General features: G+C 34.0%; 3 protein-coding genes and 3 pseudogenes across 15 annotated transcripts; 4 read left to right on the forward strand and 2 right to left on the reverse strand.

Moving 5' to 3' along the window:
• Positions 1-903: 903 nt before the first annotated feature.
• LOC111298781 (alkane hydroxylase MAH1 pseudogene) lies at positions 904-2,557 on the reverse strand (annotated as a pseudogene).
• Positions 2,558-4,406: 1,849 nt separating this feature from the next.
• Positions 4,407-11,409, forward strand: LOC111298202 (uncharacterized). 11 transcript variants are annotated; one of them, XM_089745661.1, is made up of 6 exons: positions 4,407-5,512; positions 5,614-5,921; positions 6,037-6,103; positions 9,025-9,119; positions 10,210-10,639; positions 11,046-11,409. In XM_089745661.1, exons 5-6 carry the CDS (start codon positions 10,229-10,231, stop codon positions 11,187-11,189), a joined length of 555 nt encoding a protein of 184 aa, XP_089601787.1. In that variant the 5' UTR covers positions 4,407-5,512; positions 5,614-5,921; positions 6,037-6,103; positions 9,025-9,119; positions 10,210-10,228; the 3' UTR covers positions 11,190-11,409. The 11 variants fall into 11 exon arrangements, with proteins under 11 accessions (XP_089601787.1, XP_089601785.1, XP_089601783.1 ...); XM_089745659.1 differs by having other exon boundaries at positions 4,407-5,921; XM_089745658.1 differs by having other exon boundaries at positions 4,408-5,512; positions 5,619-6,103.
• Positions 5,391-5,874, forward strand: LOC111298436 (large ribosomal subunit protein uL3 pseudogene; annotated as a pseudogene).
• A 288-nt stretch (positions 11,410-11,697) lies between the features above and the next one.
• LOC111298204 (MACPF domain-containing protein At4g24290-like) lies at positions 11,698-17,095 on the reverse strand (annotated as a pseudogene). The gene is made up of 8 exons (XR_016328840.1): positions 16,726-17,095; positions 16,013-16,315; positions 15,566-15,804; positions 15,018-15,218; positions 14,260-14,328; positions 13,961-14,147; positions 13,250-13,416; positions 11,698-12,732 (listed from the first exon to the last, which is right to left on the reverse strand). The product of XR_016328840.1 is annotated as an MACPF domain-containing protein At4g24290-like (transcript).
• A 2,238-nt stretch (positions 17,096-19,333) lies between these two features.
• Positions 19,334-20,387, forward strand: LOC149514480 (uncharacterized). The gene has a single exon (XM_089745041.1). The coding sequence runs from the start codon at positions 19,735-19,737 to the stop codon at positions 20,221-20,223; it is 489 nt and encodes a 162-aa protein (XP_089601167.1). The 5' UTR covers positions 19,334-19,734; the 3' UTR covers positions 20,224-20,387.
• Positions 20,388-21,747: 1,360 nt separating this feature from the next.
• LOC111298206 (uncharacterized) lies at positions 21,748-24,276 on the forward strand. 2 transcript variants are annotated; one of them, XM_089745666.1, is made up of 4 exons: positions 21,748-21,846; positions 22,204-22,264; positions 22,594-22,873; positions 23,257-24,276. In XM_089745666.1, the coding sequence occupies exons 3-4, from the start codon at positions 22,693-22,695 to the stop codon at positions 24,102-24,104; spliced, it is 1,029 nt and encodes a 342-aa protein (XP_089601792.1). In that variant the 5' UTR covers positions 21,748-21,846; positions 22,204-22,264; positions 22,594-22,692; the 3' UTR covers positions 24,105-24,276. The 2 variants fall into 2 exon arrangements, with proteins under 2 accessions (XP_089601792.1, XP_022748704.2); XM_022892969.2 differs by lacking the exon at positions 21,748-21,846 and having other exon boundaries at positions 21,910-22,264.
• Positions 24,277-24,462: the final 186 nt, after the last annotated feature.

Raw genomic sequence — 24,462 nt, forward strand, 5'->3', positions numbered from 1 at the left:
AAAAAAATGGTAATATGAAAATAGAGAAAAAAATTGAAGGTATTAAGATTTAAATTTTAAATATGCAAGATACTGCTCTTAATAATTGTATAAACAAATTCTGATCAATTTCAGATTCACCGCCTTGAAAAGTTTAGATAGCTTGAATAATCTGCCCTATATTGAGAATTAAAGTCATTTATCGGGCAGGAATGCCCTTAGTCAAAGTCCTGATAACCAAGAAGGTTATCATTAAAAAATCTGGACCAGGGAAATGAATGATGAAAATCATAAAGCACTCGAGTACAAATCTTCATTTTCAAAGTTCGATCCTTTTACTATCATTAGCTAGGGAATGATTAAATTAAGGTAAAGCTCTCAGTTATAAATTTGCAAAAGTACTCTGATACCTTAACCTCAAACTTCTAATGACATTTTCATAATTTGATCACCACCAACCACAAATGATTACACACTAACCTGAATCCAATTAAACAGAATATACAAAAAACTAGCACTGTTGGTTTAGTAACAGAAAATAGTTCATTTCCAAAAGCCTGTTAAGTCTTTTTTTACGACGAAAAGTTTTATGAGAATTACTAGAAGATTTAACTACTAGACCCCTACCTTGTAGCAAAATGTAGTTATTGCTTAATAGTGTTACTTTCCTACTTAAAATTATAAGTTTTTTTTTTTTGGCCATAGGCCTTTTATTTTCTAGAGAAAAGATTACTTAAACATAATTCAAGAAGGTAAAAACTATTTTTCAAATACACAAACAGTTCATAATAATAATTAATAATAATAATATAGGCTTTTTTTTTCCTTTTTTTAATTTCAATTATAAGGCCAAATTACTTATCATATATAAACCAGCAGAAATCACATCCAAATTAACAATATATAGGGATGACCACCATCAAATCAAGTACATCTATCATTGATCCTAGCCATCAAACCATGCTTCATGTGAAAGACAACGCTATTCATGGGCTTAACAGGATGATGATCCTTCAGTATCTGAATCTTGTAGTTATGGATAATTGTTGCTACCGTGGCCTTCATCATTATAAAAGCCAATTCCTTCCCTAGACAATTCCTGGGCCCTGCACTGAATGCTGGAAAATGGTATTTGCGGCACACGTTTAATCTCTTCTTCATCGGTGATCCATCTCTCTGGCTTGAATTCATAGCAATCCTCTCCCCAAACCGATGTCATCCTTCCCATTGCGTTCACAGCAATCAAAACATTTGTATTTCTGTCAATTCTATGGCCACTTGGAAGGGTGTCAGGTTGAAGAACTGTTCTTGAAAGGACTGGTCCTGGTGGGAATAGTCTCAGTGTTTCGCATAATGCTGCATGTAGAAAAACTAATTTGTTTAATTCTTTTGGCAGAAACGATGTCTTGCTAACTTCCTGTTTTCCCTGTGAAATTTTTAGTATTTCATCTCTGATTTTAGCTTCAACAGATGGATGCTTGGAAACAATTCAGAAGAACCATGTCATAACTGAACTAGTTGTGTCTTGTGTGACAAATATGAGACTCATAACGTTGTCCCTTAAGCCTTTACGAGTAGGTGCGGATCCAAAGGCCTGATCCTGTCCAGTCAAGTAATAATAACCTTCGAAATTGAAGCCCTCCTGATCTTCCTTTGAGGTCATTCCTTTGGTTGATTATTCTTGCTTCGTAGATATACATTCTGCAAAGACACGATCAATGGTTTCCCAAGCATCTTTTAGTTTCTTTTCTTTGCCAATTCCTAGCCACCTTTGTAACTTCCAGAAACGATCTGGCATTAAATAGCGAGAAAAAGCTGCTTCACAGGCATCTTCTAGAGCCTTCGAGAATTTATCTTTTTGAAATTCAATGCCGAGAGAGTTGGGATTGTAGCCTACAGACATCATCCCGGCAATGTCAAGGATGTGTTTTTGGAACAAATCTTTGAAGTCAACAGATAAACCTTGCTTTGAGACGTGTTCAAGCACAGGGATGAGCCCTGTCTCTATTCTGTCCCAAACAATCTTTGTCATGATAACCTGACGGAATTTCTGGTGACCAGTGATAGAACGAACAAGTTTCCTTTCCTGCTCCCACTATTCCAAATCAACACTGAAAAGAGTGTCTCCAAGAACATCGATTTTCTCCCTCCATTTCAACCCTTTTGGATAATTGGAAAAGTTTGTGCTCATTACATGGCGCACGTTTGCAGGGTCACTCGTGACCAAGATTTTGGTGCCAGTGAACCATGAATATAGGTCAATGTGTATCGTCTGCTTGTTTTTTCAAGGATTTCAGCAACTTTGTTATGAAAATTTAGCTCCAAGTTTGGAAACAGTAATGATAAAATCACTATGAATAGCCTGTTCTGAGGGAGCCCATTGGAGGATTTAGAACGGTTAAGAACAAAAAAAAGAACTATAAAAGCTAAGATTGACAGAAGAATTTTGTAAGCTAAGGCATCCATATTGTTGTAGTTTTTCTGTTTACACAGGGTTCCAGGTACATGTTTTATAGCTCCAACTGGAGCTGTTTTTATAGTGGAAGCTTCAATTGTAATGCTGAAAATGGTGATATTTTTTCCTTGCAGCTATGGAATCCCGTAACAGGTGGAATGCAAATTTCACTTACAGCCATGGATAGGCAGCTTCAACTGCTTTAATCGATAGGCAATAGGGTATAAGGTGAATAACTTTTTCATCGTTTAAATAAAAAGGCATCGGCTATTGAATAAGATAGAGCGAATTAGGAGTAATTTTGGTGGCTTGTTGATATAGATGTATTTAAATGTGATATTCAATAAATTTTAGTACTTGTAATTTATTTCTTTTATTTTTTAATTAAATTTTTGTTGTATCTGTATGATATTTAAGAATATAATCACCGAAGCTAAACGTACTCTATTATAAAATAAATACTATGAGTCATGTGGCTTCAAAATTAGCTTCTAGCCGGCATGTAAAGAATGAACAATTCAAAAAGATTTACAAGCTGTAGAAACTTTATATCCAAAAGTCAACTTTGTGAATTCATCCATAAATCAAGACTCTTGAAGTCTAAAAGAATACTTTGCTAAGATCATTATTTGGATTTAAAAATGTTAATTTTACTCATATTTAATAAAAAAAATTGATTGTTTATTCAAATAAGAATAGAGATAGATATCATATTATAAATATGGGGATAGAGATAGATATGATTTTAAATTTTTATTTTATACAAGGATGGAAAATAATAATATAGTATATGTTATGTACTCATACCCTACATATATATTTATATATATAAATAAAATTTGTATTAAATAATATAAATTATTATTTTACGTTAATTAGAATTAATATATTTTATTAAAATAATATATATTAATAAATATTTTAAAAATTTACCTAAATATACAAAAAAATAAAAAAAAAATAAAAAAACAAATTTTATTTTATTTTTTTAAATAAAAGTTACAGTTTTGAGAATTATCTATACTCATTAAATACCTATGAAAATGAAAATAAAAATAAATTTAAAATATTAATTGAATATGAATACAAGAATAAATATAATATAAAAGTTCGATAATGGAATGGGGATAAAGAATGCTCTATCCTCCCATACCTTACTTATTAACATCTTTATTTGGATAAATTATTTCATTTCAAACATAAAATAGGTGCTCCAATTTTCCTCTTTATATTTGAGCACTAATTAAATGGGAAAAAAAATAGCTGGGCACTAATCAAATGTGGTAATCTAATAAATTTGGTATACCATAGGTAATATATGTAATTCAGTCTAATTAAAGGGGGAAAAAAAGACTCATACTCAAGAATGGTGATAAAATTCTTGACTCCAATTATGCAACAAAGGCTGACCATAAACATAAACAATTTGAAATTTCAATTTATAGATTAACCACTGAACTTTCAATTTAGCAATTTTAAGTTCAAATATTATGGAGAAAAATTTATAAAATATAAGAGAAAATTTCTTCCTAATCAATAATCCAAATTCACTAATACAGGGCCCGAGATATGTGGCCTGAGCCCAATATCTGCACATGGCTGAGCCATGATGGGCTAGGAGCCGGATTATAAGTGGGTTAGTTTTAAAACACTCATTGTAGTAATAAAAAAATTTTGGGTTAAAACTATAGTACCATTTGAAAATTTTTGGGCCTTTTTTTGCCCAAAAATAAAATATTTTGGGCCAATCTGCACTAAGAAGATTATTGGGAAAAGCCCATTTTGCAACTAAGTACTGACCTTCCGAACGACGGCCGCCGCCTCGTAACGGTTACGATTTAACTTCAAAACACAGGAAAAAACCCTAGTCTCCGAATCCAACGGCTGATATAAACCAACGAAAGGTAATCGTAACCGTTGATCATTATCACTATAGTACAAAACCCTACCAAAAAGGAATTGGGGTTTTTTTTTTTCAGTTAGGGTTTTTTTGTTTAAGTCAAAAGGGCCGCTCTCCAGCTTCTCAGTTTTTCAATCGTTTCTTTCAGATCTCGAGATATTATCGTCATTGCGAATTCCATCGAACTTTTTGAATCCAATCGATGATTAAATTCGTTAACTTTTACGTGAATTTTCTGGGTTTTTGTTTTAATGACCTTGGTGTATGAAAACATATTGATGTAGCTTCTGGGGATTATTGAGATGGATTTCCCCAATAAGAAGACATGGTTGGAAAAAATCAAGGCTGGAGTCTCGAAAAGGGCTCTCCTTTCGCCAAAACCCTAATATTTGGGGGTTTTGGAAAGAAATACCAAAGGAGTCCGAGAATTGGCATCCTTAAAATTTATGCCATAGGCCTTTGATCGTGGGGCTCCATTTCCTTTCAATTCGCTAAATCTGCTGCTCTTCATATGTTTCAACATCAAGGGTTTAATTTTTTTTCCTTTTACTGTTTCCATTTTACAGTTATCTAACTGATTTAAATTATTGAATTTTTCTTGATAAAGATTTTATGATGCTTCAAATGATTCTGTCCTGATTCATAATTTCAGATACGCTCCTTACGATTTTGACTTAGCTACAATAAAACATTTTTTTGCTTGATAGAATTGTCTATTTCTTAAAGGTTTTTTTTTTCTAATATTGATTTTGCTGTTAGCTTGAATCATTTGGTAGTTGTCTCTCTTTTTAGATCTTTATGATGTTTGGAGTATTTCTGTCCTGATTGAAATCTTCGGATTCTCAATTTAGGATTTTGATTGATATGATGTTATGTTCTTACCTTTATTTTGTTTGATTGGTCTATACATGTTTCAAATGTTTTCTTTTTCCCCTATCTTGCTTGTGCCATTAGTTCAGGGCTTCTTTGGTGACTTGAATTCATCTGTCCTTATAATTTTGCGGAGTATTTATTAATGAAGAAACATGTCTCATCGCAAGCTTGAGCATCCAAGGCATGAGCTCCGTTGCCAGGGCTGGGCAAAATGGTTACCATCACCGAACTGAAATGAATAAGAAAGTTTACAAGCTTGGGAAGGCTGGCCATGAGTCTCATTCTGCCATGACTGACTATGATAGGTTCGCCAAGCATCCCTTGCTCAGGTTGCACTTTATATTTTATGGTAGTTACTGCAAGTGAGATATGTTTAATTGTTCTTTGCCTTTTAACCTATTTTAAGAACAGAGAAAGGATAATTACCCCAATGGGTGGATTCCCCCATTATGGTGTTGTGAAAGAGGATTATTAGCTCATCAAAGGCTGCTGTGCTGAGCCAAAGACACGTGTTGTGACTCTGAGGCAATCCCTGTTGCATGAAACTTCTAGGGTTGCTCTGGAGGAGATCAAGCACATGTTCATTGATACATCATCCAAGTTTGGACATGGTCGCTTCCAGACAACACAGGAAAAGGCCATTTTCTATGGGAAGCTCAAGGCTTGACAGGCTTATCTGTTCCATTTGGCTTGCTTTCTTCTTTTGGACCTTTGGTACAATATTGTATTTATTTTCTGATTGCCCACAACCTTCAATTTTGTTTGACTTGTCGAAGTTTTGTTCCATGATTTTGACAATTTTTTTTTTCTTATCATTAATCTGCTGCAGAATATTGTGACCAATCTTCATGCCCACATTATATTATATATATAGCAGTTTTTTTTCCAAGTTGCTGGTAATCTCTTTTTTTTTTTTTTTTTTTTTTCATCACTAGTTTTTCACTTGGTGCCTTATATTGTAAAGTGATGGTGAGGTAATTCCGTAATTGGATGTAACATGGATTTGCAATTAGATGTTGAAAGTTGAAATTAGTTCTGGGTTCTCATTCAGCATGATATTTACTTTGAGCCTTTGAATCTTTAATAATCTGTCGAGTGGCAAATGAAATAGCCGAATGAAGTAGTCTTTGTTAGTAAAGGCCTTAGGTCCATGTCGTTGCATTGCGGGAAATGATGGGACCTTAACCTTATCTGCCAAAAGTAACCTTTTGTTTTCCACTCAATCCATTTTTCCAAGTGCTTAGCTTCCTCCTTGTTTGACGTTGGAGACTTAAAATTCACATTGAAATATAAATTTGATTTTATAGATGCAATTCGTAAACTGATTTGGGTTTGTACAGTTGTTTATTATTATTATTTGGAAAATGGAGATCATACTCAAAATCATGTGTCTTAATATTATAACCCTGTCTTATAGTCTTATTCTCTTTTCTCTTTCCCCAGTGCAATTTTACGGTCATAAAAAATAAAAGCTTTTGTCATAGGTTTCATTAGGGAGGTAGCAGCATGATTTGATGTGAAAAATCAATTGCACATCAACATAAACAAGGATAATAATCCATTATCCTTTTGAATCTGTATCTGATTCAGCTATGGCATCATTCCTACACGCGCAATAAGAGAGAGGGAGGGAGGCACATGGAAACAAGTGGGAGTTCACTGGTCATTGAGGCCAAAAGAAAGAAAAAAGCAAAGCTATGAGTGTGATAAAGATTAAAGAAGTGATGAAATCGCAGATTATTAAAACCAAAACTCCGTTACATATGGGATATTTTATCTTTGCTTTTGTTTTTTTTTTTTTCTTACAAGACACAGATAAAAATCTTCTTGGTAATATTGTTGCTAAAGGAAAGGGTTGCTTGAGTAAGGGACTTGGTTGTGAAAAAGAAGGGAAAAAGATAAAGGAGTAGAACTATATGCTTGCAATCTGTTTTTTATGTTTTTCTAAATCTGCTTTAGTGTGCTTTCTGATCATGGGGTCCCCTTCTCTTTTTGAAATATGTCTTACATGGAATTGATAAACAATCATCTTTTCTTGAAATGACCTTTATGCATGAATTGGCTTTGTTTAAATTAGTCAAAATTGAATAATAAAAGCAGACATTCAAATAAATTTCATGCAGTTGAATCAATTTTTTTTTCTCTTTTTTTAGTATTTTGGAATGGATATTTCATATTGTTCCCCACTACCCTCTCCTCCAATCAATAGATGACTAGTAGCTGAAGAATGAAAACTCAGTGTTACATAAATTTGTTTCTGTTCAGCTTTTGTTTTTAGCTGAGAAGGTTATAGTCTAGGAAATGTAATGTAATACTAAATGATGACTTGGTTTAAATTCAAAGCTTTGGGAATTTGATTTATTTTCGGATGGGTCTAGATAGGCTTTCACATCATTCTCAGACATTTTGATTATCTTGTTGACAAAGAGTCTTACTCAATGCATCTTAGGTAAAACCACCTCTTCTTTCTCAGGGGTCCTTTTCATAATTTATGCTGCAATTATTGCTTCATTTTTTTTTTCTTTTCTTGAATATAGTCAAGTGCGCGGGAAACAGAAAGAGCGCAAGCAATGTTGGTCTGTTCAAGCAAAAAACTTAAAGCGGTACTAGTCTTTTTGAGATAGGACTTCAATTTTTATTGTTAAAAACATGAAAATTTTGAAAATAATAGAGCTGTTGGGGCTTTAGTGTTTCTGAATTCTGACAAAAGTGATGGGTTTATGGGTTCCTCTCACCAGGTTTACTTTAAAGAAAAAAAATGAAGAATAATTGTGGTCTACATCACCCCCTTTTCTATCTCTTTCCTTTTTGCCACAGGCCATTTTCTTTCTTCTATTGAATCATGACATTTCTGGTACTGCATAGCTGTAAGTTATCCCAACATTGCTTCTCTCTCCCACATCTTTTCCCTTAAATATTCAATCCTATTGTTGTTATTTTTCCTTTTTTCTCTTGTGCTCCTATCCTGAAATTGTTTTTTGTTTGCTTTAATCACATGCCTATTCAATACATAATTTAGAAATTTGTATATCTATAACATGTAGTTTCACCTTGCAGCAGCCTTTAGTTATTGCAGTCTTAAATATTAAACTCTAGAGCTTTATCTTTTTATTTTTTTCTTTCTTTGGATTAGTCGGAGATTATGTGAGATTTTACCATTTTTCCCATGATTACACCTGAGTAGCTATGTTGGCAAATGAATTAGATCAGACATTAATGATATCTAGAAAACCTTTAATCCAGGAGGTTTTGCCATAAGTAACTTTCCTTTAATCTTTTACAGCCTACCTCGTGTAATCCCCTCTAATATTATGTACTAATTCTTAATGATAGTTATAATCATCTTTCATGTGAAAATTTGCTGAAATAGTTAGAGGAAATGATTATTATCTTTGAATGTTTACCTTAGAAATGCAGTTAATAATTATAAATTTTATTGGAGCGGTTGAGAAATGATAACTTGATATCATCCCTGTTAAGAGTCAGGTTTAAATTCATGTGAATAAGTGGGTTGAGCGGCAATTAAAAATTGAAAACTTTATAAAGAAACCAATAGGCCACTCTTTTTTATTTCGGCTCTCCAGACCGGAAGGCCCATGCTTTTGATTTCTTTTGGTTTGCTTCTTCAGACAAGGTATGGTATTCATTAAGATAGGCATCAGGATCATGTAACATCAAGACATCAAAAGAAAGTGTACTGCCGGGATTATCATATAACTTTGTCTTTACATTTTCAATTGGGTTATAAAGCTAGGCTGGTCTGAGCCTGCTTTCTTTAAATAATTCATTGAGAAGTGTGGGTGTCTTGTTTTTCCAGGGCAGTTGAACTATAGGATCGGAGGACTAAGATCACGTTAGATCCTACTTCCCAGGACCAAAATCCAAGGTTTCATTAACTTCTTTTAAGAGCAGGTTAGTTTATATCCCTTCACTTGCAACACTGCACAAAACGCCGGAATTGGATCACCTGAGAGTCATTGAAAATCTGCTGCCTCTAAATATCCTTCCTTTCCTTCTTCATCTCTTGGTAAGTTCTGATAAGTTGGTTTTCATTTGTAACGATGCCACTGGCATTCCAGTCACTGCTGCTGAAGTATTTAAAATTAGGTGAAATTTGCTGTGCAACTTGGGGTCAGTGACCTTTTTCCAATGGCTTTGGTCTGTGATATCAACAGTATTAAGTTATTTACTCTTGGATTATATAGAACAAATATTCAACTTTCTGAATGTGTCCATTCTGCCATGTACTTACCTCTCTCTTAAAATGAAGAAACCTCAGTAGTTAACTGGGACTGGGCCATTGCTCTATGGCAGCCTCCAAGTGCCATTCACATCTCTATCTCTCTTTCTCAAACAGAATGGCTGAAATCACCTGAAAACCAGTTTCCTTTCTTTCTCCATCGGCAGTGAAAACAATTTCATCTTTCCTAATGCTAACATTTTTTTTTCCTTTTTGGCCTAGTCCATCAGTTGTGATTACTTTGGAGAATTTAATGAAACTACATTCCTGTCATATTTTCATTCATGATTAGTTATCTTTATTTATATCAGTGATGGTAATAAGTAATAAGTAGTAAGTCATCAACATAAGTAATCTGTGCCCTGTAAGTGAAAAGGTAAACAATTTGGGTGAGGTATTGAGCTGATCATATGGTTTTTCAGGAAGCCCTTTTTATGGCCTTTCGTAACTGTTGTCAATGTTTAATCTCTGCTGTTGAAATTTCTTGAGCATTTCGTGGCACAGTCATTGGCAACACTCTTTTCTCTTGTTAATCATTTGCAAATTTCACCAAATTCCACATTAGCAATTTTATCAATTTTCGGATGTCACCATTGTTCCTTGCATTGAATGCATTTTCTCATGTAATCACAATATTTACAATTTGTTATAGGATGCATTTTTCCCTTGAAATATGTTTTTTATTAATGTTCCTTGATTGAAAATTTTGTCCACTTTCTGTATATTAGAATTTTAATGAATACTTTAATTGCTTTTTTATAGAGACTATGACAACAAATGAATGAGTAAAGGCATTTTCTCAGAAGAAGAACCAGCAGCTACGCCTATATATCTGCTTTCAGCATGTTTTGATCACTCACAAGTACTATTTGTTCCTACGAGAAAGATCCAAGGCCTTTTTGAAACAACTATGAATGAGTTTAGTACTGAAAGATCAAGGCCATGGAACATATACACAAGTTCAGATCCGAGTCCATATCAAACAGTTGCTGATAAGGAAACTCAGTGGAAAAACTTCGGAACATCCATGAATGCCATTTCTTTTGGCTTTGTTGCTACGGCCATCTTGATATCAATGTTTCTTATCATGGCCATCTTTGAACACCTTTTTCGACCAAATTCTGCTTTTTCTTCACCTGATCAAGTTACTGATGGTGCTTTAGGATCTGAGAAACTTGGCAATCCACAAAGGGTAAGTTTCTATCTCATCAGGCTGTTATGTAAAGTATCCTGCATTTTCAGGTTTTCTTTGTATATACTCTTTTGGCAGCAACCTTTTAAAAAGGAAATTTCAAACAGATAGTAGATCATGAAATTTGACTCTTCAACCATCCTTTCTCCCTCAGCAATGGTTTACCAATTTCTCTCAAGCAGAATAATTAGAACCACATTACCAAAATGTAGACTGTTTCTGTTATGGATATGTTTATGATAATTAACTAATTCTAATCACTATGTAAGTCTGGGAATGAAGATCATCCAAATCAAACGACAGCTGGAGGTTAAATACAGAAACAAAACATATTTCTATTTCTGAAATATGCTCATTTTCATACAATCGAGGAACTATCTTTGATGTATATATGTTTTGATGGTAGGTATCGACATCATATGCATCAGAATTCTCAGTAGTGATGCCAGGAGAGCAACATCCTACCTATATTGCTCAACCTGCTCCACTCCCTTGCTCAAGGGAAGGAATCTATTGGCCACACCATGAACATAATTTTGTATTTCCGTAGAGTGTACAATACACCAAGCATCATCCTGGATGTATATATATTTATCAACAATCACCCTTCCTCATCTCTATATACTCCATTATCCAATGAAATATTGTATCTTGAAGCTGGTTTGCGGGAGAAACTACTATTCTGCAGGATGTAATACTTCAGCAGCTTAGGTTGAGTCCAAATTTGACAAATTGAAATGAAAAAAAACCCCGGAAAATGTTCTCCTCTAGTGTCTTATCTATCAGTCACATAATGCAGTTTGCCCTCATTTTTTGGAACAATTCTATTCTTGTGTGGCAGATGAACAATTTGAAAGAGGCGAATTCCTCTGTTTAAAATTTGGAGTTCTTAGCAAAAAAGTCTGCATTGGTATTACAATTATTGATGTTTCATGCAGGCATGAGCAATATTAAACTTATTTTTAGCACTTTACCATAATTTAGTCCAAGCCTAGACCTAACTGTGACCTAAAGGAATATTTATTCTTGAATTATATTTTCAAAGTATTTTTTTCAAGTGAAAAATCGTGCATTAAACAGAGCACGGGATCGATATTAGAAACAAAGGATAAAAAAATTACATTGCAAGATAAAATTGCAAGCAATGAATACAATGTTATAGCCACCAACCCCTAACACACCCAATCATATCCCCTCACCTCTTTAGCATCCCTTCCCTTTATCCATTTCCAAGAAATTTATCTGTGTAATTTTGACCATTCTTATCTGCCAACTTCCAACTTCCACCTTTCTGTTTTCATTTTTTTTTTTTTGGGATTCTTTGATCTTCAGTAACTTTTTCCTGTTTATATTTGTTTCCATGCTGGGCAAGGAAAAACAAGGTGATACGGGGTGAGAAAAACCGGCTAGTGCTCCTCTATGCCTTCATCATTAGGTATTATTGCAGTCAGTAAAGAATACTTGACCCGGAGTGAGATCCTTCCCTTCTCAACAACTAATCTTGCCCCAGAAACGACCCAATACCCAGGGATTTCTTGTGGCCCTCTTGTCATCTCTGTTGTATCTACGAATTTGAAAAGCTTGGGGGCTTGAACAGGCACAGGGGGGCCTCCAGGATAAACAGCAGAATTTATATTCACATCAGCTGGCCTTGGAGGTGGCTTCTGGACCGTTGTGAAGTGATGACTGATTAGTGTGGATATGAGTCCTGATTTTGGTGCCAACCCAGGCGATCCATCCCATTCTGGATGCTTAACAGACATAGCTCCCAATGCAGCCGAGAAGCCTAGCCGTAAAAAGAGAATATTTTTAAAACCATGATTCTCAACCTGCAATCGGGCTCCAGTTACTATGGAAAGATCTTCATCAGATTCGATAGGAGCAGTACATACATGAGAGTAGTTCTTCCAATAAACTTTCTCATAGTATTTACGATCATGAGACTCTTGGCAGAAGTTCCCATTTGGATCATCTAAAAGTTGGAAGGATTTTGGAAGGGAGGAAAGGTGCTGCAAGTGGATGGCCAAGCGGTTGCTCCTTCTACCTTCTAGATAAAGTCGGAGGCCAGTCACTGGCCTCTTACCCACATCAACCTGTCATGAAATTATATAACTAGAAATTACCTATGGCTCCATTCTTTTGATATAAGCGAAGTATAAGACTTTGCCAGAAGAAGCTGCAGCTTCAATGATGCAAGAGTTAATATCAGTTTCCAACTTTATATCCATACCATGCGACAAAGTTGAAATGTGATCTATGTGATCTCTTTAGGAGACCTAAAGAAGACAAAGTCCAAGATGAAGAGAATGCTATGAGGTCTCTAGAAGCATTTTCTTTGATAGAACTATAGATAATCTTGACTAATTACAAAATGCTGTTTCCTTTTTAACATACAATCATCATGGCACAAAAACTTTTAATTTAAAATCCTGAAGAGAGTGTAGTGATCATCTATAAATCCAACACCAGCACATCAACGTGTTATGAAGTTTATCTAGCCGAAGGGCAATAAGAACTACTCAACACATACATGGATGAAACCTAAATGGTCTAACACTCAATGCATCCAACAATAAGCTGGAAAATTTTCAATGTTAGAAAATGCTTTGCCGGAGTAGCGTTCACAAAAAGCTTGGGCCCCATGAAGCTGAATTGTAAAGATGCAGTGCTTTGCTGTTTTCGTTGTGGACCCAGAGGAAGTTCACCAAAAACTGGTGCCCACTGTCTTGGAAGCTGAAATTCCAAAAACTGGTGGAGTTCTTCAATTGGTGGTTTATCTGTAAGTGCAATAGCTTATAGATGAAACGTGTGTAGACTGTCACTATATAAAATAAAAAAAAAAAAACTTGCAGCATGAAGCAAAATGAAGGAAAATGGAGTCCGATAACAAATTCTCATTGTTTCATGACACATCTAATGAAACACGATAGATACCGATCAATTATTCTATTCCAAAGACCTCTCTTAGTGCAAGCACTGTTAGTCAAGGATTCCATGATAACAAAAGTGATTCAAGATCAAATCCTATTGATGCAGTGTGGTACTTACTTTACAACTTATGGTCATTTAACAACGGTTTCAACCTAAATAAGCTCATAACTCTTGTGTTAGATTGCCTTAGAATTGCATAACAACAAGATGGTTAGTGAATTTATGATATTTAACAAATTATAAAGAATAAGAAAAACCAAAATTCTGAGGCATACTTCTTCTAGAAAAAAATAAATGCATTCCATGTTTTAAAAACTAAGCACAATATTTGATCTAAGTAGTAGCAGAAAACGGAAATGCATTAGGTAAACAGACAGAAATAGATCTTACATCGCAAATACAGATTTATGGCATGGCTCAGAAATCCACTACCCGGAATTCCATTCAACAGAGAAGTAATTGGGATAAAGGACATTGAGATCACATCCGGCTCTGACTGAACCGTTTGTAACCAGTCATTATGAGATAGGTTTCTATTATCACTTCCACCTCTCCTTTTGTAAATGATTACAATATCCTGCAATTTTAGGTAAATAGTAATAACATTGACATTGGGAAAAAATTTAAACCTTTATGAAGGGACTTTAACTAATAAGCTAACAAAACCATATGAAAATCAGAACACAAACCTCTTTATGTGCATATGAACTTGATGGACAGTTATGAGCAAACCTTAGCCGCTGCTCCCTGATTTCAAACTGAAACAGAAATTATTAGATAAGATACCTCAGAAGATATCACAAATTATGCCAATGGTTCACTTAAGGATGACTGGCAGATAAAGTAAACTCAACAACAAACTTAAACAAATAAATTTTCACTACCAAAGATGGCAGCTTAACAGAAATATGCAGATGAAGAGCCATAATTTCTTTATCATATAGATTATTAATTAATCACAGGCAAGCAATTACGCATAGAGTGTCAAAGTAATACAAATAAAAACAAAAATTCAAAGACCTAGAACATAACACTATCCTCATCAAACAGTGGCAAAGGAAAAATAATTACAAATCCAAGTCGTGGTCTAAAGCCTAAACATTTAAAACAGTTGCAGCTTTTTCATCTTCTCTAGCAACCATTTAACTGGGATCTCACTAGCAATCATGTAAAACCAATGCGATACTGTGTTGTAGTGTTAGTATGTTAAGAGAGAGAGAAAACTCTTCCTTATGAACAGTACTTCTCAAAAACAAATTTGGAGCCAATAAGCAACAACTTCCACAATAACACCTTGCTTGCCAGGCCTCTCATGGAGATTTTACCCTGCTGTAAAAGAATTATTGGACTAGGCATATTGATTCCATTACCAAACAATGAGGAGCATGGTTTATCAAGAAATACAGCAACGGATTTGAAGTATATCATTAACAGTTCTGTTGCAAACCTTGTCACTCTGGAAATCTTGCTCAGACTCCATGTTATAATATCCATTGGCATCTAAAAACCTCTTATCAGCCATATCCTTCAATCTTTTCTGGATGTCAGCAGGTTGAAGATTTGAGGAATGCTGCTGTTTTATTAAATAACATCCTTCCCTCCCATCTTCACACGAACAATAATATGGGTGCCATATGTGTCAATAAACCTGGGATGTCATCAAAAAATTATATAATGAACTCAAATATTATACAGCAGAAAGTAGAGAACATTATATAAAACAGACAGTGGACATCAGAAGATTTATAACCAACCAACACAACAGCATTCAACTTATTTTCATCAAGAATATACACGCTGAAACAGTATAAAAAAATTAAAAAGTTTCTACTGAATTATTCTCCATGTGACGGCAAAATTCAAAGAGGAGAGGGAAATAAGCATGGGCTGAAGGCCAATTCATTAAATAAGGAAGAAAACGCCTCCTAGATGCCAGGGTCTTATTTAAGAACTCTATCAGCAGCATTCAAAGATCAAATTTTTGTAGAAATTCACCTTGCCAATGCTGCAGGTTCCCATGTAGATGGGACTGCTTTCTTGACATGATCTCGTAGCACCATTTGAGATTTCTCCAGTGCAACTGAGTAGAGGGTGATGAACACCCCATCAAAAGCAAGCATCTTAGTATTAGCGGCATCTTTTTGCCAACAACCAGAGAATTCAAACATGGAATTGAAGAGGCATGATGGTATTTTTCCAGACAAAGATATTTCTTGGTTGAACTGCTCTGACATCTGGAGAAAATAAAAGAAAGAAATGAGAAAAAGCAGACTCTCAAGACAGACCCAAAAAAAAAAAAAAAAAAAGTAAAAACAGAACCAAATCACAAACATGACTAGCATTTCTCATATATTTTCCACAGGATTTGACCAATGCCGCAACCATGAAATACTAATACATGTCCATGATAATTATCAGCTACTAAGCACAATAAACTTTTACCTGTTGGAAGGAGAGAACATCAGACCTGAATCGTATGCGCCCACCTTTATCACATTTTATTGACTTGGACACGTTGGCTATTGAAATTCCACCGGGCAAAACAATCTCACGGCCTCCATCTTCACCAATCTCAATAAGACATGAATCTTTTGAATCCCCTTTACAATACTTCAGCCTAAGATCCATTCCAATATCATATCCACATCCAATGGACCCAATGGCAATCTCAGCCGCCTTTGGAGCTGAAACCTTAAGCGCCATTGCTCAGTGCATCACTCTTTTTCACCAAATTGGAACCAAATTCTACACATGATTCAATTATTCAAAACAAACAAACTTTAGTCCAAGTAAAGCAACATTTTTGCAATCATTTCCATAAATAAACCTAACCCAAATTCCACAAATAGCTTAACTTGTAAAAACCGAACATAAACCCACAGATACAATTTTTTTTTTTTAAATAAAAAAGCATATTTTACTAAAACAGAGCAGATCAGAAGTCTATAAATACCTCAAATATTCAAATTTATATCAAATGAAAGCAAATTCCATGCTTTGTTTCACAAACAAGCAGAAGAAAACCATTTAAGCTCAAATTAACAAGAAAATCAACAAAATTTCACAAATTAACAACATTCAAAAGCCAAATATAGTTCAAATTGAATAAAATATCCCTAAGTTCATGAGAAAAATAGACTAAAAAAAATTCGTACATTCTACGCAGTCTAAGAACTAAAGTGGTGGTGTGGTATGTTCGATTTCGAGGTATTGCCAAACTGCGAGACTTTCACGTTGGGAATTCTGAACAACAAAACCTAAACGAAAAACAAAAAGCGGTTCTTCATTGGAGAAATGTAAAAAAATAATAATAATAATAAATTAATTAAAAAAGACAAAGACAAAGAGAGAGAAACCCCCAAGAAGGGAAAAAATTGAGGGTACGAATGTAAATGATGCATCAACGTTTGTAAGCTATCGATCCTTATAAAACTCAAATATAGTTCCCTCGTTAATCAAGTCGAACTCAGAATCGAACAATTGAATTTATTCAGCGACCAAAATTCGAGCATTTAATAGCTTGTGAGCATGTTTTTAAATTTTAATATATTTATTATTTTAATTTAAAATTATTATTTTATTTATATATATTAATCTAAACTTGAATATATAATTAAATTTAAAATTAAAAAAATAAATTTATTTTTATTAAATAATTTTAATAAAATGAACTCAAATAATTTTATTTTATTTTTAATTCAATTAAAAATTAAAAATTAAAAATTAAAAATTAAAATTCGATTAAATTTAAATTAAATTTTAAATAAATTTAAATTTCTCGCTACCGATGGAGCCTGATGTATCAACAAATTTCAACAGTTTGGGGTATAGTTAGGAATTGGAGGGCCACCAGGGTAAACTGATGAGCCTATATTTAGCACAGGTTGTGGTGGAGCCTGACTGAGGTGCAAATCCAATTGGTCCATCCCACTCTGAATGCCTAACAATTATAGCACCCAAAACAGCAGAGAAATGAAGTAGTAAGAAGAGATCGTTGTAAGACTCTATAGGAGCTGTGAAAACTCTGGAGAAGTTCTTCCATCCAACCTTTTCAAAGTATCTTTTATCATAGGGCTGTTGAGGGAAGGTATCCTCAGATTCATCCAGAAGTTGATAGTACGACGGTAGAGAAGAAAGATGTTGCATGTAGATAGCTAAGCGATTGCTTGTTTTACGCTCCAGATAGAGCCGAAGGCCTGTAACTGGTTTCTTACCCACATCAACTTGTTATCAACCTGTGACTGGTCTCCTACCCACTAGAAAACCAACATCGTCAAATTCAATCAAGGGCGAATCCTTTGCATCTTCGTTACAATATTTCAACCTTAAATCAAGAGTTAGATCATATCCCCGCCCAATTGACCCAATTGCAATCTCAGCTGCCTTCTGGGCTGAAACTTTGGGTGCCATTGCTCACTATATCACTATTCTTCGCCAAACAAGACTCCCACTCCAAACGTTGTGAATAGATTTGGATATCCACTCTGACCTCAAATTAACCCAAAACTGCACATTTTTTGCAAACATAATTCTCTCACTAAATTAGTCAAAACTTTCCCCATACATTTAATTTACAAGAAAAAGAACCCATATATATCCCATATTTCCCTATTCTTGAACCCCAATTCACCTATTTAGGTTAGGGATGACTACAAGAAAATCTTTTGACTCTAAACATTGACCACGGCAGGTGAACTTGGCTCCAATGAACCAAAAATCTTTGTTGCATGAACATGGATGTGTATATGTATAAATGCATGTATAAAAATACCGAGAGGCAAGAACATGACATATGTCCCCGTAAACCTATCAAAATTTAGTTGCTTAGTCTGAAACTAACCAAATCTTTCATTTCTGCTACATACATATACAAATCTTTGTCTGAACATAACAAATGAAGCAGATGGTTCTAGATAGTCATCTTCATTTTATCTCAACATACCAAATTTAATAAGCAGATAAACTCTTCAACAAAGTTAGATGTTGTCAACAATTCAACTATCAATGAAATTCATCATTAACAACTATCTTGGTACATGTATCAGCTCCTAATATTGATCCAAGTAATATAATCCAAAATAAAGAAAATGAAAGAAAATTTTGGAAGATACTACCATTACCTACCTGTCTGGAAGAAAGCTGTCTGAAGTAAAAAAAAAAATGTTATGAAAAAGATTGCATTAAACCGTTGGTGTTCATGACTTTGACTTCTCTTTACATGTTTTATAGATTTCTTATATTTTGGCGCCATGCAACCAAGTTTCCATCCAATTTCCAGGCTATGATACCATTAGTTATAGTGAGAATTTTCCATAGTCGTGGGGCCTAAGCGTACAGATTGAGCCATTTGGGCCTTGCCAAGAAAAAGCTCTTCTTGACTTTACTACTATACTACTTTTTAGTTTTTTCCTCTAAAAAGACATAAGAAGAACGTATATAAGGACGTTGCATGAACTGCTGAACAGGTGTTGCGTGAGGCAACAAGTGGGTCAACAGTAGTGAACTCACTGATCCTAAGCATCCATGTAGCTTTCTGTGGGTACTTTTGATCCTAAGGTATCCAAGCTCGTCCAAGACCGACCGAGTGGGTCACCTGGCCCGTGATGAAGCCCTTTTGACCAAAGACTAGACTAGACATGATTGGAGCGGGAGCATTCCAAGATACAGCCTCAGCCTTAATTAGTCGAACATATATAAATTATAAAACAAACAGATCATAACAAAAATTGATGCAATGGAATTGCGGAAACACTAAATTGTATTATAACTAAATGAACTGGTTACAGTTCCACCACAAAAGCTGCATTCCCGTCAAAACTACCTTATAAAATTTCGCCAGCCTGAACCAAAGAGATGCAGCAACTGTTAAAAGTGAAAGGCCTATCTTTAAATTTTAATCTCTAATTAATCTTATTTCCATATCTCTGAATCCACCTTCAATAAATGTACTCTGATCCACAACACGTGTCTAGTATTTTCCAACCTTGTATACATTTGACTAATTGACCCCACTTTCAAATACACATTTTATATTTATTATCCCCATTGCTATGCTCTAGCTCCTCACAAAACATTAGCAAACCCTATAGCCCCCACCTCCCATTTCTAGTGCCACTTTCATTAGCCCTAAAGGGAAAGGAAAGAACCAAAAGAAAGGGAAAACAATGAATGGGTATTCCTATTCCAAGATCAAAGTTGTTGGTAATGAAAATTCAAGATGTATGGAATCTTCAGATCTCACGCCACTCTCTCAAAACTCCAAACCCACTTCTAATCCTACACCAAACTCTTCAGAGAAGAACCCAGAAACCGACCAGATCATCAAGAACTCAAACCCCATAACCCAAGATCCATCAAAGCTAGAATTAGATGATCAAGAAGGCAACAATGGGGAGATGTTTGGTCCCAAACTGAGAAGAAACAGCTCAGTTTCTTCAGCTTCAGCACTCCAGGCTGCTGTGAAGAGAGCATTCTCAATGAGAAGATCTTCTTCTCTATCGGAAAGGTACTGTAGAATCCATGACCATTCTGTGACTTTAGCATCACCCTTCGATGATGAAGAATGGGAGACAACTGGGAGTAGAAGATCTGTGAAGAAAAAGAACAGCAGAGGCAAGATCCTTAAAGCATGGAAGAAACTTTTTGGACTGTAGTGTCTTTCATCTACTATAAAATTTTATATAACCTTTGAATCTGCTTTGCTCTTTTCTTCCAGAGAATCAACCACTGAGAAGCTATGCTGTTTTCTTAGACTTCTCCATTATTGGATGTTTTATCTTGCGTTTTAAGAACAGTTATCTATTGCTTTCTTTTTTGATATTTGACTACTGGCTATTGATATGATAAGAGTGAAATCTTAATTTTCTTTTACTGTCATGTTCCAATGATACTAATTGATTTAAACTCGGTAATAATACATTAAAGAAAAAAATGTGGTTAAATAAATTGAAAATTTTGCAATATTTTTTAAGTTGATCTAAAATAAAATTCAATTAAATAAAGAATTTTAAATTTAAAATGCTCTTTTTACTACATTTACTAATCTCAAAATTGTCTAGAAATGATAGCACTCGACAAACTTTGGTCACGAAAGATTACTCAAATTATAAAGAAATGTATTGTTTAGTTGTTTTTCTATTTTTTTTAAATTTATTTCAAGTATGAAAGACTATTATATTATAATTATTGAATAATTAATTAAATAATTGAATTAATAAAAAATTTAATTAAAATTTAAAATTTAAAATATATGATGTATTAGTTAAAGTTTATAATTGAATATTTTGTTAAATAATTTTATTTAATTTATTTTAAATATAAGAAATTTAAAATTTAAAATATAATTGAGTTAATATTATAAATAACTCTTAAATTATAATAAAATATTTAATTTGATATTTAATTTTTAAAAATCTCTTATACTTAAATTATAAATCTAAATAAAATGATACTTACCTCTAATATTATTAATTTTAAATGATAATATGTAATGAATAAAATTTTAAATATCATATTTGTTAATAGATTAATAATTTAAATATTACATTAAAATTTTTTTAAATTTAAATATTATATTTAAATATTTTATTATAATTTAAGAATAATTTATGACATCAATTTAATATAATTTAATATAATTATATTTTTATTATTTTATCAGTTTAAAAATTAATAGAATTAATTTAAAATGATTATATATTTAAAATTAATAAATTTGATTTAATTAATAAAAATAAAATAAAATAAAATAATTCAAATAATTAATTTTTAAATAATTTAATTTAAAATTAATTGAGTTAACTGAATAAAATACTCACTACACCTAATTAAATTCCAAATATTCCGTGTAGAAAGAAAAATTACATCAATTGAAAAGACAATTTTCTTGAACCTTTTTTCATCGGCGAGTGGAGTGCCAGCGCATTAGCGGCTTCGGTTCTTCATCCCAAGATAGCAGCATTTTTCATGCCACGTGTCATTAGCCAAAACCGAGTCACGAACATGCCACGCAAGCACTTATGGGGCCCTGAAGGATATTTCGGATGCTCCTCACAATGACACGTGTCGTAGCTTATATCTTGGGTGCGCAGATAAGGGTATATTGGTGATTTCTAGTAATAATAAAGGATAAAATGAACGAAAACCGGCGGATAAGGAGGGATGATCAGTCCGTGCCGTTTCTCACGTGACAGAGAGCGACGCAGAGAAATAATGCTGAAAAATACAATTTTTAATTAAATTAATATTATTTTATCAAATGAAAGAGAAAATCTGTGGTAAGCATAATTCTCAGAAAATACTCTTTTTCTGTTTTTTACCACTTTCGGTTTATCAGCAAACCATTTTCTATACGTTCAATTTCTTAACAAACACAAATTACGTTATAAATTTATCTAAAATAAAAAGTTATTCTGTTTCCAATTTTTTTTAATTTCCTGATTCTTTCAAAATTCTCGTTTCAGTTCTCACCATCCAAACAACAACTACTTTTTCTTGGCTTCTTTGATTTCCTTATTTCTTTCTTTATATTTCCTGAATATAATTTGATTTCATTTGTAAGAAATATTTGCCTTTAAGCCGATATCTTGATTCTGGAAATGTTTTTATCTAATTTAATGTAATTTATTCAATAGATTTCGAAGGAGGCTATTGTTGAATAATTCGGTGCCTGGAAGCTGCTTCAGAGTTGAATCTGTAGGTTTTAATGATGTTTTGGATATTAGTAGCCTATAAGCTTTTATCTTTTCAACACTGTTGGTTTATTAAAAATATTTGTTTAATTCATGATTATTTTCCTGATTATTCTCATCTTATAAAAATGGCATATTTTAGAACCTGAATTTTGATTATTTGAAAAGCCAGAAGTTTTGCAACTGTAATTTGTTCCATTAATAAGCTTTTATTTCTTTATTAAATTTAATCTTTCGTTTTTTTTTTTTTTGGTGTTATTTCTTCTTTCAAGGATGTTGGTTTTGTTTTTTTTATTCTTTTGAATAAAATTAATTTTCATTATAAATGGGCAGACTGGGGAAGAAAACGCTGGCCGCAACTCTGGCGTTTGGGGACGAGATTGAGCGAAAACAACAAGTCACCGAGTTGTACCCTCTGTATAGGCGAGTCAAATGACGGCGAGCGAAATCATTGATGGTAGTGATGAAGGGGTGGCTTCATCGCCGAGGAGTAGGGTGAAGTTTCTGTGCAGCTATGGCGGGAAAATATTGCTGAGGCCAGGGGACGCGAACCTCAAGTACGTTGGAGGGGAGACTCGTGTGGTTGCGGTCGCTCGGGATATCAAATATTCAGGTTTGCCGTCGTTTCCTCGCTATCTATCTTTTACACCAGTTTGTCTTTCATTTTTAAGCGAAAAGACTAATAATTTAAAACAAACGACATGATACAAAAGCATATGAAAATAAGATAACACGATTTAATATTTTAATAATAATTATGTGTTAATTTAATAAAAATAAAAATATATATTGTATATTTTATAATGATATAAATTATAATTCATAATTTTTATATAAAATATAATATAAATACATAAATTTTAATTTTTTATATTTTACCGATATATGAATCAGTCTAAGTGGATTACGGCGTTAAAACATTTGAAAGGAAAAAGAAAGAGGAAATCAATTTTTTAAAAAGCCTTTTTCAAGTTACATTTTTGCCATACATGACAGAATTAATGGAGAAGCTCAACACCATGGTCGAAGGGGACGTGATTCTGAAATACCAGGTTATCCCTGAGGAACTTGATGCCTTGGTCACTGTAAAATCCGATGAGGATCTCAAACACATGGTTGATGAGCATCATCGTCTTCAAAGTGAAGGAAGTCCAAAGCTACGTGCTTTCTTGTTCCCCTTGAGCCCAGTCGTACTGGAGAACCAAATGAACCCTGTTGACCCCAACGCCATTGAGCAGCGGTATATAGAGGCCGTTAATGGCATAGTTCGTCCAAGTCCAAACACTAGTGGAAGGCTAACCCCTGTTAACCCAAACCCCCGCCCTATGTTCAGCATCTCGGCTTGCTCTTCCCCGAATTCCGCTTCTCCTGATGATGGCAAAATTATTGATCCTTTGCCTCTAGAACCACCATTGTTGAGTGGATACCTTAATAATGGATTAATCATGGCTAAAGTCCAGAGTTCTCCTAGCCTTTACAACCTCCATCCTCAAAGCAACAACCATAGCAATCACCAAGTTTACCAGCCTCATCATTATTACCACCAACATCACCAGCAACTACAGCAATACAGCGTTCAATCTCCAAGACCACCCCTAGATTTTCGGACTGAGAAGCCACCAGGGCCACTCGATTTTGGTAGGGGCCCTATGGGGCACGGTCATGTTCCAATAAACCCTGTCTACTCAATGGGCAGACATAATTTGGTGAATTCATACAGCAGATGTGGTTGCGGCTACGATGAGTGCTTGGTTTGTACAAGTGGAGGGCTTAATAGGAGAGGTAGCCTTTCCACCAGTGGAAGGCTAGATAAGCCAGATAGTCCCAACCATATGATGGAGTAAAGCAATGGGATCAAATGCTATATCGATCATCCCATTGAAGAACTGAAAGATGGGTATATAATTTTCTTTTATATTTTTCTTTTGGTTGGATAGGTGAAATTTTTTTTCACCCAAAAAGGTATAGACGGTATAGAAGGGTTTTTTTTTTATATATAAATTTCTTTCAACACTCTATTTTTGTTTTTTTAATTATGTTGATGTACATGGTATCTGGTGTTGATTTTCCTTTTTCTTTTACCCTCGCTTTAAAAAAAAAAAAATTGTTGAAAATGGTTTGTCCCAGAGTAAGAAAAAGCTATATGCTGGAATGTGAAATTCTGAGGCATTTCAAATAAAGTTTGTGCTTCGGATAAGTTAA

This window comes from Durio zibethinus, chromosome 16 (assembly GCF_047325235.1).
Source record: "Durio zibethinus cultivar Kanyao isolate XHJ-2024 chromosome 16, ASM4732523v1, whole genome shotgun sequence".
NCBI lineage: Eukaryota > Viridiplantae > Streptophyta > Magnoliopsida > Malvales > Malvaceae > Durio > Durio zibethinus.

Bases quoted from the DNA above. Each gene is read 5' to 3' on its own strand.
- LOC149514480 (XM_089745041.1), top strand. From the start codon at position 19,735: ATGAATGGGTATTCCTATTCCAAGATCAAAGTTGTTGGTAATGAAAAT.
- LOC111298202 (XM_089745657.1), top strand. From the start codon at position 10,229: ATGAGTAAAGGCATTTTCTCAGAAGAAGAACCAGCAGCTACGCCTATA. The intron at 10,640-11,045 runs GTAAGTTTCTAT...TTTTGATGGTAG, and splicing joins AACTTGGCAATCCACAAAGG to GTATCGACATCATATGCATC.
- LOC111298206 (XM_089745666.1), top strand. From the start codon at position 22,693: ATGACGGCGAGCGAAATCATTGATGGTAGTGATGAAGGGGTGGCTTCA. The intron at 22,874-23,256 runs GTTTGCCGTCGT...CATACATGACAG, and splicing joins TCGGGATATCAAATATTCAG to AATTAATGGAGAAGCTCAAC.